Source organism: Molothrus ater, chromosome 8 (genome assembly GCF_012460135.2).
Source record: "Molothrus ater isolate BHLD 08-10-18 breed brown headed cowbird chromosome 8, BPBGC_Mater_1.1, whole genome shotgun sequence".
In the NCBI taxonomy this organism is placed as follows: domain Eukaryota; kingdom Metazoa; phylum Chordata; class Aves; order Passeriformes; family Icteridae; genus Molothrus; species Molothrus ater.
In genome coordinates this window covers 13,725,697-13,738,951 of record NC_050485.2, presented here as the reverse complement: position 1 = coordinate 13,738,951, position 13,255 = coordinate 13,725,697, and the positions used below count along the sequence as shown (strand labels likewise).

The window sequence follows — 13,255 nt, the reverse complement described above, 5'->3', positions numbered from 1 at the left end:
AGGAACACTCTTAAATCTGTCTGCAAGTAGATGCCAATCCTAATCTAGTTTCTCTTGGAGCTCTGTCCCTTATTAGATTCAATAATCACTCTTCTGAATGACGGCAAAAGGAAATTCACTAAAAACTGTTTTGGAGATCTGAAAGTATCTCTCCCAGTGTGATAATTACTATGTTTCCATTTCTGTTAATGACATCTAAGAACTGGAAACAAAAGTAGTGGCGGAGGATTAAGTAATTATGGAGTATTAGATGCATTTGAAGAGCAGGGTCACAGAAAAAGGCAGGAGGAGGAAAGAGTGAGCATGCTGTGGGCTGCTCATCAGCTTGAAAGCTATAAAATATTCCCCCTTACTCACAGCGTGGTAGCTGTAAAGGACACAGACTCACAGTACAGATCAGCTGTTCTTTATTGTCCCCATTCTGGAGAGATACAGCTTTTATGGGTAAGTAAAGCTCTTGTTAACTATAGATAGATACCATCTCTAGTCTGTGCTTAATTTTCTCTCATCTACAAATTGCAGATGTATGTGACAGAAATAGAAAACTAATTTAAGCTCGTTTAAATATACAAGTGTAGTTCTATGATAAATGCAATACTATAGGTGACCTAAAATTCTTGTTTCTTCTATTTCAAATAATACTTAACACTTAAAGTCACATGAAAATTAAGGCTGGTTTAAAGAAAACTAGTAAATTATAAGAATGGCAATGAAAAGGGAACTTAAAGCACTGGAAAATGATGAGTTCTTATGAAATTTAAGCATTTGAAAGCAAGCTGAAATTCATTCCTCTCTATTGACAGTACAACATCCATCAAAGCAAATATGCTCACATGTGCCTCTGCATAGGTGCTGCACATTGCCAAGCACTACTGGAAGGACTGGAGCTGCATTTAGGTGGTCCAGACTTTGAATACAATTATTTATGACTCAACCCTCAGCACAGGGAAAGCTGGAGTACAAGCCCTTAGCTCTGACCTTTCCACGTGAAAGGAATATCTTTCATACTGGATTTAAAATATACCTTTGAGACTTGAATTTCCATTAGTTTCCAGATCATTCCAAGGTATTGCCTAACTGGATCAAAGGGCTCAGCCTTCCACTTTCATTCATGTGATGAACTCACGTCACAGTTGGATCTCATGACATCAGCAGAACTAATCTTAGTAATACTCAATATGTTTAAGGGTGAAATAATCTCTCTCTAAGAGCAGTATGACAACTGAGATCCATTTACAGTAATTACCTTCCTAGTCAATTAAATGATTATTCAAGTAAGGTTAAACATTTCAGTAGTTTTGGGACACGGATAAAAAAGCAGGTCAAAATTTAACTTAAAAGCACTTTAAACAGTCAGAGAGATGGACACAAAACATAAGTGGACTAAACTAGTATTAGACAGGTATTGCTTCTGGCTAAACTACCTCTACTGCACAGGTAATTTCTATAGGACTGACTTCCTATTGCAATTCAGGTGGAGACAGCTGAACTTAGTGGATTGTTTCTTCTACTCCTACATCATTTATGTGTACCTGTCCTACTTTCTGAATGTTCTGCTCAGAAGGATTATCCTTTTGATCTATTTGCTGGTTGTGGCTCAAAGTTTTTATGCCCACTTTTGTTCCCACTCTTTCCAGCCTGATTTTACTCACACAGCACTGTTTCTGCTGCCCAAGTACAAAACTCTGGGCAGGATAATCAGAAATGACAAACAGAAACCCACACACTTCTAGGTACAGGTTTGTCAAACTTTAAAAAAAAAAACCAAAACCATTCATTCCTTTAAAATCATAAAACAATTCAGATAATTTTTAGATGTAGGATATGTTACCTTCCTTACAGCTAAAAATACTAAAAGTCAGCCTGGAAAATATTACAAATTCCTTGTGTGTGAAGTTTTCAGCATTCCCCAGCACCTTGCCATTTGCTTGAACAGCATTATAAACCCATAATACATCAATACCATAGAGAAATCCCACAGCTGCTGCTTTTAATACAAGTTGCTTTTCCTTCTTGATTTTAAAGCATTGTATCAGATGTGCTTAAATAAATCAGAGTCAGCAAACTTATTGCTGTCTAGAACCAAATGAAAATTCAGCTACTCTTCTTTAGAACTAGAAATAGACTGCACCAAAGGCAATAAAGCCATCCTGACCTGCACAGGCTGCAGGAGGCGAGACAGGGTCCCAAAAGCAGTTTTGAACCAACTCCTCAAAGGCTCTCAGCCTCATTTCTGAGGTGCTTTGTAAAACAAAGCTCTTGCACTTGAAGAAGGATGAGATTGTGTCTGAAGGCTCAGACCTGGTACATGTCCATCTTTTCTGTTTCTAAGGACTTGTTTGTATCACAGTCTCCAACAATCTGGAAAAAAAAAAAGAAGAAAAAACAATCCCTGTCTTCTTGCTCTGTTGCAACCCAAGTAGCTTAATATCCATTTGCCTAAACTTATCATTCTTGTGCTTTGGGATCTCTCCACATGCGTAAAAAAAACCTAAATTAAGTAAGTAAAATACAGTGCTGCTTGGAAAGAGCTAAATTATCTTTTCACTATTCTAATATCAAAATCAAATTTTCAAGGGGAGCTGTTTTCTAATGGAGATACAATTTAAATTAAATCTATACAGAAAAAGTACTTCACTGAGGGCCCGGTCCAGGGAAGGACAGTGACAGTATATTGCTGTTTATAAACTGGAATGGGACTTTGCTATGGTCTTTTGTAGTTAAGAGTACAAAACTATATCCTGTCAAGTCTAAAAACATTTGGGAATAAAAGCAGCTTAGCTTCACTGAAAGATCTGTAGAAACTCCTTCAAAAACACCAATTCCAGACAAGAAAAACCAATATCCATTTAAAAGAAATTACCCCACGTTACAAATTAGAGAATATTTTAAGACTAGTAGAAATATCAGAAGTATTTGGAATCAGTGTTGTTTAATGCAGATGTTGAATCTAACATCCCAAAAGTCTTTTATCTAAATAATTTTATCATTCTTTAACTTTTATGTGCAAAAAAAGAAGAACAATTGGAAGAAATCTAGCCACAAATAAATTCAGCCAAGACAAGCTCAGCACAGCAAAAGAATCTTAGGACTTGCTCAGAGACAGTCCCTCCTTCCCCTTATTAAATGTTTCTTTTTCTGAAAAGCCCCTCCCACCCACTTCAATAATTTTGATATTAATAAAATTATTTAGATAATTTCTAATGATTGCAAGCATTTCTTCCAGACAAGTAAAATTGAGAGAAACCTGCCAAGATTTTTGAACCAGATAGTTCTGGGTAATGTCAAAGAAGCTTGCACAGCATTACATAAAGATGAATTTATTCAGGAAAATCTTATTGCAACCTTCAATGCCCAGGCAACACCAAACCTACTCACACAGCAAAAGTAACCAGGTCAACATCATTAAGTTAAAACAAACAAGAAATTAGTCAGGAGGAAAAAAAAAAAATCGAATTTTCAAAATTGCTAAGGCAATTTTTAAAGATGCTAAGGCATCTGTGTCCACCTGCATACCTAAAATCTGATCCTTCTTGCTCTGCTGGAAACAAGCATAAAAGTAACACTTTATAGGTATTGAAAAAGGGATGCACAAGTAAGCAGATTCTGCTGAGCAACTTGGGTTTGGAGCAGAGCTCTAAATGGTAGGTCACATCTTACAGCAGTGTGTTACTTGCATTAAGCACCACAGAGCTCATAAGGCCATAGCTTTTAAAATGTGTTTCAGAACTGAAAATGATCTTTTTTTATGGTACAAAGTCTCTTATACTGCATAAAAATGTCCAAACACACACACCCACTAAGCAAGAAAAGATATTCCTGACACGTCCATTATGCAACCAACTTCAATCCTGTCTTCCAAGGACCCTCTTCACATCTCTCTCATTATAAAATAGGTCAAATGCACATGTCAGGATCAAAATCATAATACTCAGCACTACAAAATTTCAGACAGTGCCACAAAAAAATTTTACATTTAACAGAATTTAGGCAAATTCCCACTACTGTCTACTTTATTCTGGAGATCTCTGTGATTAATAAGGTACCTCATTCCATAGGTCATGCAATACCCTTATCTTCAACATTTCAGGAACAAAATCTTCCTCTCTCAATGGCTTTTTCCAGATCTTGACTGGAGTCATACAAGCAATTAGCAAGAACAAGACAGGTGCAGGTAGAGGACAAGTTGCAGACAAAATACACTTCTTTGGCATTGTACCAGAGAAGCAAAAGAGAAATGAATGCCCTTTCCAGGCCTACAATGTATCTTTGTACTGTAGCTCTTTAAACAACATTTGTCACACACAAGCAGAACAAATGCTCAGGCCTATGAGTTTACTTGCAGAGAAGCCATCATTAATTAAACCGTACAAGTTCAGGAATTTTAATCTGGACAGTGGAACCTTTGTGCTGTGCCTGTTTAGGTGGAGTCAAGGCACAAAAGGCCAATAATTGCATTTGCTTTGTTATTTGCCATCCCTCCACATAGGTCTCCTGCCCCTGGCTCCCTGGTGGGGCCTCCTTGCTCTGCCAGCCGTGTCCAACATCCACCTCCACTCCCAGGAGATTGTTTAGCAGGCAGAGCTGAGGGCTGGCCTGATGCTTTCATAGCAGCAAAAAGGCTTCTGCTTTTTCACAGCTGTTCTTTTGCTTGGCCAAAAAGCCCCTTGTAGGAGTTGTCAGCCAAAGGAAATTAGTGTTTTCTCTGCCATGGAGTCTAATTGTTTTTTTCTCCACTGACAGCTCTTCAAGCGAAATTTAGGGAGCCAGGAAAATTACACTGAATGTTATTTGGCTGAGACTATGGCCCACTTCCCATACACACATGATAACCATAGGGAAGGGTTCCTTTTATTCACTGTATGCTGCAAAACTTAACATGTATATTAACTGCATGATCAAAGGTATCTTTAGAGACCAACATCACTCAACAAATGCAGAAAGCTAGATCTCAAGTAAGCAAGACAGAAATTTCATTCATTTCCATGAATGAATCCAATTTATCCCCAGCTGTCACAATTTGTCTGATTGCTTATCTGTTCACATGTAGCTTTGCTGCACTGACAATTTACTCCTCTTTCACAATACATGATGAAACCAGCACCTCCTGGAACCAAACAACTGTGAAAGAAGCTGAACTTTGATTTAAACCATCAAGTTTCCTGCCCCCTTTTTTATTAAAAAAAAAGCCTACCTGAAAATATTACCCAAACACAAATTGTGCTGATGGTGTTGTACTCATTGCTTTTGACCACAGCACACTTGTGGCTATTCCTGCAAGCATGACTTCCAGCCTTTGGATCTACAATTTCCTTATCTTGCACAATAAATTGGAGTATCTGGGAGCTCAGGCTCAGCATTAGCCTATGAAGCTGGGCTATGTCCAACCGACCTATCCCCTAAGCACTAAGTCAGTTAAATTATCAGGCAGGTAAAAAGGCACATACTGGTACACACGTTTACAACATTGTGATACCTTTACACTGAAGTGAATTTTACCCCTATTCTCCATCCCTCAGAAAAGGAACAAGTTTAATGGAATACAATTAAGCAGCTTTTCATGCTCTTTGGCACACATGTTCTCCCTGACTGCACTGGGCTGGCTTTATTTTGACTTATCTCACTGGCCTGTTTTAGGTTATCATATTTTTCCTCTTATCTGCTTTCAGTCAGGGTTTTGCAGCCATTTTTCTTGTTGACTCCACAGGGCATAACATCAGCCACAAGCCAAGAGGATCTGCTTTCCCCACACACACTTTTTACTGTACTACCTCCTCGGTGGAATTCAATTACCCAAGAATAAAGCTAAAAATAATAAAAAGATAAGTTGCTTCCCGCCTCCCAAACAATCTCAGTTTCATAATCAATTGCCATTTTTTTCTCACCACAACAATCTATCAATTTTGGTTACCACAAGAATATCAGTATCTCCTTTTACCAGGGCTTCTGAGTCTGCATTTCTCAACTAGTTTTCTGAAAACTTCTTCTGTCCATCTCAGTTTCTTTTTCTACTTTACTGCTAAGTGATTTCTTCACCTCATTTTCAAATTAAGAAAAAAAGCCATGCAGGACACCACATCAAAGAGAGCTTTTGTGGCTGTCCTACCTGATTTGTGGCAATTAAGAGAATTTTAGACATGGATTATAGAAAGTTTTTTAAATCCTTGTGATTAATAGAGAACATTACAGTAAGTACTAGCCAGTCAGGCTTAAATTCCTGTCTTCATCAGCCATTCCACCTATGGCTCAGGCTAAACAGTGAAAATCTCCTTTAAAATCTGCTGCTTTCTCATGTTCTTTGAATAGTAAAACATTCAAAGATCCAGCCCACAGTATCATAGGCTTTGAATATTTTAAAGAGCTCAGGATGGGCCAATGCAGTCCAGAAAGGCTGCAAAAGCAATGAGCCAAGGTCAGATTTTGGGGACAACACAGTGGGCTTTCCCCTGTTTTCCAGTTCTAGGCAAGAGGTATTTTTAGTGCACACTTAAGTATTTTGCCATTAACATGGAGAAAAATTACCTATGGTCTAGACCAGAAGAAAAGAATATTGGGGAAAATATGGGCCTTTTCAGATTCTCAAAGTAGATGGAAGGAGGTACTTCAATTCCCAGGTAATGACAGGGCTCCAGCTTCCTAGGAAAAGCTATACTCATACATTCCTACTCCTTTCCTCCTTGAAGAGAGTTGCTGAAGAATGCAGAGGAACAAGAGTTAAAAACCAGCCAGGTCAGGAGTTGTTCATAATTATATCCCTTTCATCCTCAGAATATTAGTTTTAAATTCTCTCCCCAGGTCCTGTTTAATCTCGTGATTTTTCTCCTACATCTCATCACCCCTGAGTGCAGTGACAAAGACACAAAATGTATCTTTTAACATGGCCATAAGTGGCTTTCCATGGAGACAGAGATAATAGCTTATCTGATTTATAGGACAATTTCCTTGCCATGGGTTTGAAAGCCTGAAGAGATGGAGGATCTGTTCCTCCAGTACTCTACTTCATGTACCAAGATAAGATAGCTCTATTAGAAAGAATGTAAGTCAGCCCAGTCCCAAAACAGTTGCATGACTTTCTAGAGATGAAATACAATAATTCACCACTGGAGAAATTAAAAAAAAAAAAAAATCTTGCCTTGGATTGAATTGTATCTTTCTCCTCCCCTCCCTGGTAACAAAATCAAAAGCAGCAGCTTTTGCTACCCTTGGTTACAGCAAAATGCTACAATCATGGAGCTGCAGCACTCACAGCCAGCAGCAATGTGCTTGACCTTACAGGCCTTATTTGCTCTGAACACACATACACTCATCAGCCCTCCTGGACTTCTCCATCCCCAGTTTACACCTTTATGTCTCATATGAAACAAATTCAATATCATATTCCCAGGCAAGGAGACCTGGAGCTTTATTTTGACTACTATACAGTAATACTTCTACTCAGCACACAGGTACATTTATTACCATAGGTTCATTTAAGACATGCCACAACAAACCAGGAATTATTTTATCTATTTCAGGCAAGAGCATTAAAAAATGCTGTGAGAAGATGGAGACTTGCAGCTACATGATTTTGCAGGCTGCCACCCTAACATGAATGCCGGTCAACTATTACTTTTGCTTTGTTTTAATTATATTGCTAGACAGACCTATCAGCTATTTTGCAGTATTATGAGTTGAAATTTTAGTTTCTTCAGGCTACATCTTAGGCTTTTCAGCTATTCTTGAGCTGCAGAACTCTAGGAGTTTCTCAGTCCTAATCTTCATCCCTCAGCTGTTACACAGGATACCTCAAAATAGAGACTTAGGTTTCCTGCCCTGGTGAGACAATAAATTTACCAAAAACTACATTCAAGAAATGACAATTTAAACAAGAAAAAAACAATAATTAGTTATTTTCTCTCTCAATCCAAGTTATTTTGTGGCACTTATCTGTAGTCCATGTTCTGCAAGCTAAATTACAAACAAATTTAACATAAATACTTTAATGAATTTAAGTGCATTTAAACAACATGAAACTTCCACCAAAGATGATCCCTGTGGAATTGATGACTAAGTTAAGAAAGCATACCTGGGAAAGGATATATAGTGTCTGCTTGTACCGTTCTTTAATCATCTATTACCAGAGACACTACACAAAGCTAAATAGACCTCTAGTGTAACTACCTCATCTTTATACTCTGGAAAAACACATTATCTTGTTTTTCTGCTTTGAATAATGCTGATTATAATAACCCATGGAAGAACCTTCTAAAATATACTAAGTGACAGAAGAATAAGTTCAGTATGTGAAATTACTGAAGGATGAGGCAGCAAAACACAAGGCATTTGACTGGATTAAGTTCTTTCAGGCCCTCAAATTGGCTTATACTGACCTCACACTGCTCAAGACCCAAATAACAATAAGTAATACCATGAGAAGCATTTATATTCAAGTATAGAATCTATACTTCCTCTAGAAAAAAAAAAAAGAGAAAATCATTTCTACACATGGGAGTGGCTATAAAAAGAAAAAAAAATCAGAAGCCATTGCTGCTTTAGAAGGGGCAAAATCAGTTGCTGAAAGAGGGAGATGTATGGGATTCTCTCACTCCCTGAGGACTTGATAGGTGAAAAACTAGCACTGAGAATTGACACAGCAGTGGTTCAAGGGATCCAAAGAGCTCACTCCTCATGGCTCTTTCCCCACTCCAGAAGCCTCATGAAGTTGCTGTGCTACAGCACGTTTCTGCACTATTGTCTCTGCTCTCATTAGGATGGTCAAAAGCCAACTCCCACAGCAAAAGCCCAGTTCCTCTGTCTCTAACTCAGTATCTTATGTACAGATTTATGTGTGAATTAATAATCTATGCCTTCAGCTCAAGAAAAAGTCCTTTTGTACCTCAGTCTCAAGAGATTTCTAAACTCAGGCCCTGCAGGCAATGAGTGCCCATTTCCCTCTCTTCTACGGTGAATCACTAAAGCTGGTGAGTGATATTCTAGCAAAAATGCTGATTCAAGAGAACGAATAGTATTCCTTCAGAACATGTTTATTCTGCTAAAAGCCTCCTCAGAGGCCAGGGGGGCGGGCAGTCCCTGCTGTGTGAGCAGCTGGCTGGCCTGGCTGGCACCCTTCCAGCCTGGCTCCCCGCCACGCAGCCCCGGCTGGCCAAGAACCACTGCTGCAAAAAACCTGAAACACATCCTTCTGGTTTGCCTCTAGCTCCACTGTGCCAACAATCTATTCCAGCATGGGATGAAACAAGATGTCAGCACCACAGAATTTTTCACAAAGCAGATATAAATTCCGTTTTCTGGTTAGTTTTAGTCACAATCTGTATATGTTGTACTGCTTTTTCACATAAATAACTGTCTTAAGTGTCGGCTTCACTGTCCCTGCAGAAGCATGGCCTTAAACACAAGGAGTATTGAGGAACCAGTCCCAAGCTGGTTATGCTAATCAAGTTTTTATGAATAACAAGCATGATAAAATTCTGAGTCCCTGAGAAAAAGGTTCAGTATTTTAATACTCTTATAGTTAAATGCTGCTTTCTGTGACGCTTTTAGAAGTAACTGTTCAGTCAGCCACCACTCATACTACTCATTTCAAAATACCAAAGACCAAAACCAGAGGGGTGTTGTACGAGGACTTTGTCTGTCATCATGCATATGGTGCTATTCTATTATCTGTTTTCTGGAGAAATGACAAAGCATCCAGATTTCTAGTTACCACTGTACTGACCAGTATAGACTGTCCCCTGTTATTTGTAAAACAACCTCCTCCATCTTAAGAAATCCTGCCTTTCCATAGCTTTATAGATCCTCATTAGAAATATTTTAGCAATGTATTTGCAAACATCACTATTGCTCTAATTAGAGAGCACAGTGCTAGAAGTCAAATGCCAACACACTCTGGGTCTTGATAAGATGATAGCAGAATTCAGTAGATAATTCAGTCTCACAGGCTTCTAATTTATTTCATGTTGCTCAACCAGCAGCTGTAGCCTTCTGCCCACTCCCACTAGATCTTTAAGATCAAACCTGATTCAACTGTCAGGTGGCTCAGGTGGTTTGGGTTTTTTTCTGTTTTTGTGTAAAAAAGCTGCATTCTACTGTACTTCATTTACACAAAATTATTTATTCAGCAAATTTTGGCAAGAGAACTGGACCTGATGAATTCAGCTATTTTTCTGGAGATGGCAGCTTCTTTAAAGAACAAAAGCAAATCTGTTTTTAAGTACATGGTTTTAATTTTTTAAGCCAAATAATTTTTCTTCCTAATAGGTAGTAACAGCTTTCAATTATGTTCTACTTCAACTCCCTTTACCTCATCCTCTTTTCAAAACAGCTCAGGACACTTCTGTTCCTCAGAGGTAAATTCCTGTATGCACTGAATTTGTGGGTTTTCATTTTAAAAAAAATCTCACATTAATTAATGGATACATTAGGGACAGAGAATATAGCGAGTTCACCAAACAAAAATAAGTGACCAATTATTAATCCTCATAAAATAATTTCTGAGGCATGATTCATGAGCCAGCATTTTCAATGATACCATTTGTAAAGCAGAAATGCTATTTTACTACAGTTTTGGTAACATTCTACATTATATCCTAAAGATTAACTGCTTAAGACATCAGATTTCCAGCAATATTTCTTACATTAATTGCAGCCACTCGAGGTCTTTTTGTTCTAGAAAGCAGATGGAGGAATCTTCATATTAAAAGGACAGAAAATTCCTAACAAAACAATAAAATAAATGGTAACCAACTGTCAGAATTGGTTCTGATACTACAGAGTTTATTAGAGATTAAAAGATGATTGATTACATCATTAACTGTGACATGCAGAACAGCACTGAGATCAACAACAGCATTAATCAAGTTGGAAGCAGTAAGAATGGGATGAGTTTACAAAAACAGTTGCAAGGAATGTGGGAAATTAACACGCAGAAGTCTGATCTCTGCACAAGTCAATTGTAGGATTATAGTAAAGCACAGAGATGCTAAACACAGACATGAGGAAAAAGGTTAGTCTCTCTGACTTTTGTGGAGGTTCACCTCCACTACCTGTTTCAACCTGTCTCTGAACATATTTTTTAGCAGCCAGTAAGAAGGTCAATAAAGGAGATACTGTTAATGCATTTCAATTTCTACAAACCTTTCAATAACCTTTAGCTAAGTTATCTTGGGATATGAGAGATGATTATCTGATGAAGTCTGAAGAGCTGAATAAAGGCTGCATTTACAATAGAAAGGCAAAATTATTAGAGGTTACCTTTGGTGGAACCTGTGCAATTCAATATATTCATAAATGACCTAGAAATAGCAGATTTTCTGTAAATACTAAGCATATTGACAGAGTAATTACAAAGAGGACAATAATCAAAATCCATCTGATTATGACAGACATGGAAGAGCTAATAGTGAAGGATAATTCCTTTCTCTTATGACAGCAACTCAAAGGCCATTAACTTTGACCTTTTTGGTAAATATTTTAAAACAAAGGGAACTATCTTCCACTTACAACAGTAAAACTTTGTGATGTGGAGATTAAAATTATGAATTCATTTATATAGGGAAAAAAAATCCAAATAAAAGTTGATCAACATGTATTAGATATATATTGGTGTAAATATTAAGTATTTACTTAATATGTTTCTAAAGGCCAAAGTTGCCAGAAACAAAGGGAGAAGTATTTTAGCCCATCTGTTTCTTGCATCCTTTCAGGGGCTGCTACTGGCCAATCAACAATTTACTGCCACAGTAAATTGTTGAGTTGCAAGTATTTTCTTTATGATAAACAGGTATTTAGAAATGACAGGCCTGATGTGGGTCCTGTAATCACTCCTCTCTCCTCCCCACCTCAAACTCTGCCACAGTTATTATTTGTTAATTTCTGTTTCCAGATAGAATTTATCCCTGCATGTTTATGCCTGCACAAGAGCTGTGTGCTGAGAAGTGACCCCACCTTTGACCTCATGCTCTTGGAATAAATGAGCATATTTAGATCTTGAACCCTCAGGAAATTATTTTATATTAAGACATTAGTATTGAAAAGAACTACCACAAGGAACTCGATATTTTCCATGCTGGCTCACCAAAGTTTTCTATCCCATTCTGTTTAGAAACCCTGAATAAGCACCTGGAATACCTTGGGCTTTGTGGAGATGACACAGAAGCTGAAGATCAGATCCTTGAAAGTTTGAATGGGATTCTCCTGGCTATTACTGAAGATAGTTAAGTATCACTCTGGATCACCAATTAACCATTTGCACAATTCAAAAGAATTCATGGCAGGTTTTGTTTATTGTGATAATCTCTATTTCAAGAAGTGATTGCTGCTGGAACTATAGCTGTCCTCAGGCTGTGTTGCTTTCTTTTCTCTCTGTATAAAACTCACAAAATTACCTGTGACCAGATAAAGTTTCTGATCACTAAAATACCAAAAGCTCCAGGGAAGTTCCAGGTTTAATATTCTATTTATTACAAACTCCTAGGATTAATTTAGGGTGACCCTATCAGGTCAGGCATTTTAAAAGTAGTTTCTAGTCTACTCATTCAAGAGTCCCTTAAGCCTTTGCACATTCTCCTAAAATGACATCAACCTGCATTTATTTGAGTCTCCTGGCAGATGGTGATTTACCATCTTCAGGCCAGCTGGCCATATTTTTGATGAAAAAAGGCTAAGGGAATTGTCTGTTCTAATTGCTAGTCTAATAAAAGATATTGTGCCTACCTACAGAATTAATTGCTAGGCCATGCCTCAGGAATAGCATCTTAATCCCTGACTTCCCATGCCTTATGCAGGCATCCTTTTATAGTCAGAGAAGATGAAACTGTTTTCTTCTTTGCCTGGCCACCCCCTGCTTCAATTCAGCATGAAGCAGAGTAATCAGCTGGAACCACACTTGCTGCAATTGAAGCAGATGACTGTGCCCATACATTCAGACTCAGACAGCCTTTAAGGACCTTGTTAAATTGGAAGCTTGGATCCCACAGATACCCACTAAGAACTCTAGGAAACAAAGAAACATGTGAATAAAACAGCTGCAATCCTACTGCAGGTACTGCTAACACTCTTATCACTGCAGAGCAGAGGTCCTTCCACCTACTCAGAGGGAGTGGGATCTTCCCAACTTTGGCAAAAATCCTGAAGGGCAATCCACGATGTGCAGTGAAAGCAGCCCACATGCTCTCAGAGATAGCCAAAAGTGGTAAGTCATGCTCAAATATTACTGCAAGGCATCTTAGAGCACATCAGCTTCATCTTTTCACTCTTG

General features: G+C 38.1%; 1 protein-coding gene across 1 annotated transcript in view; it reads left to right on the top strand.

Annotated features, from left to right (window-relative positions):
• The first annotated feature begins 303 nt into the window (after positions 1 to 303).
• Positions 304 to 13,255, top strand: part of LOC118688059 (rap1 GTPase-GDP dissociation stimulator 1-like) — a 31,042-nt gene continuing 18,090 nt past the window's right edge. The window contains 4 exon segments of the mRNA XM_036385379.2: positions 304 to 390; positions 393 to 444; positions 12,101 to 12,211; positions 13,067 to 13,189. Of these exon segments, the coding sequence (XP_036241272.2) occupies positions 304 to 390; positions 393 to 444; positions 12,101 to 12,211; positions 13,067 to 13,189 (373 nt within the window).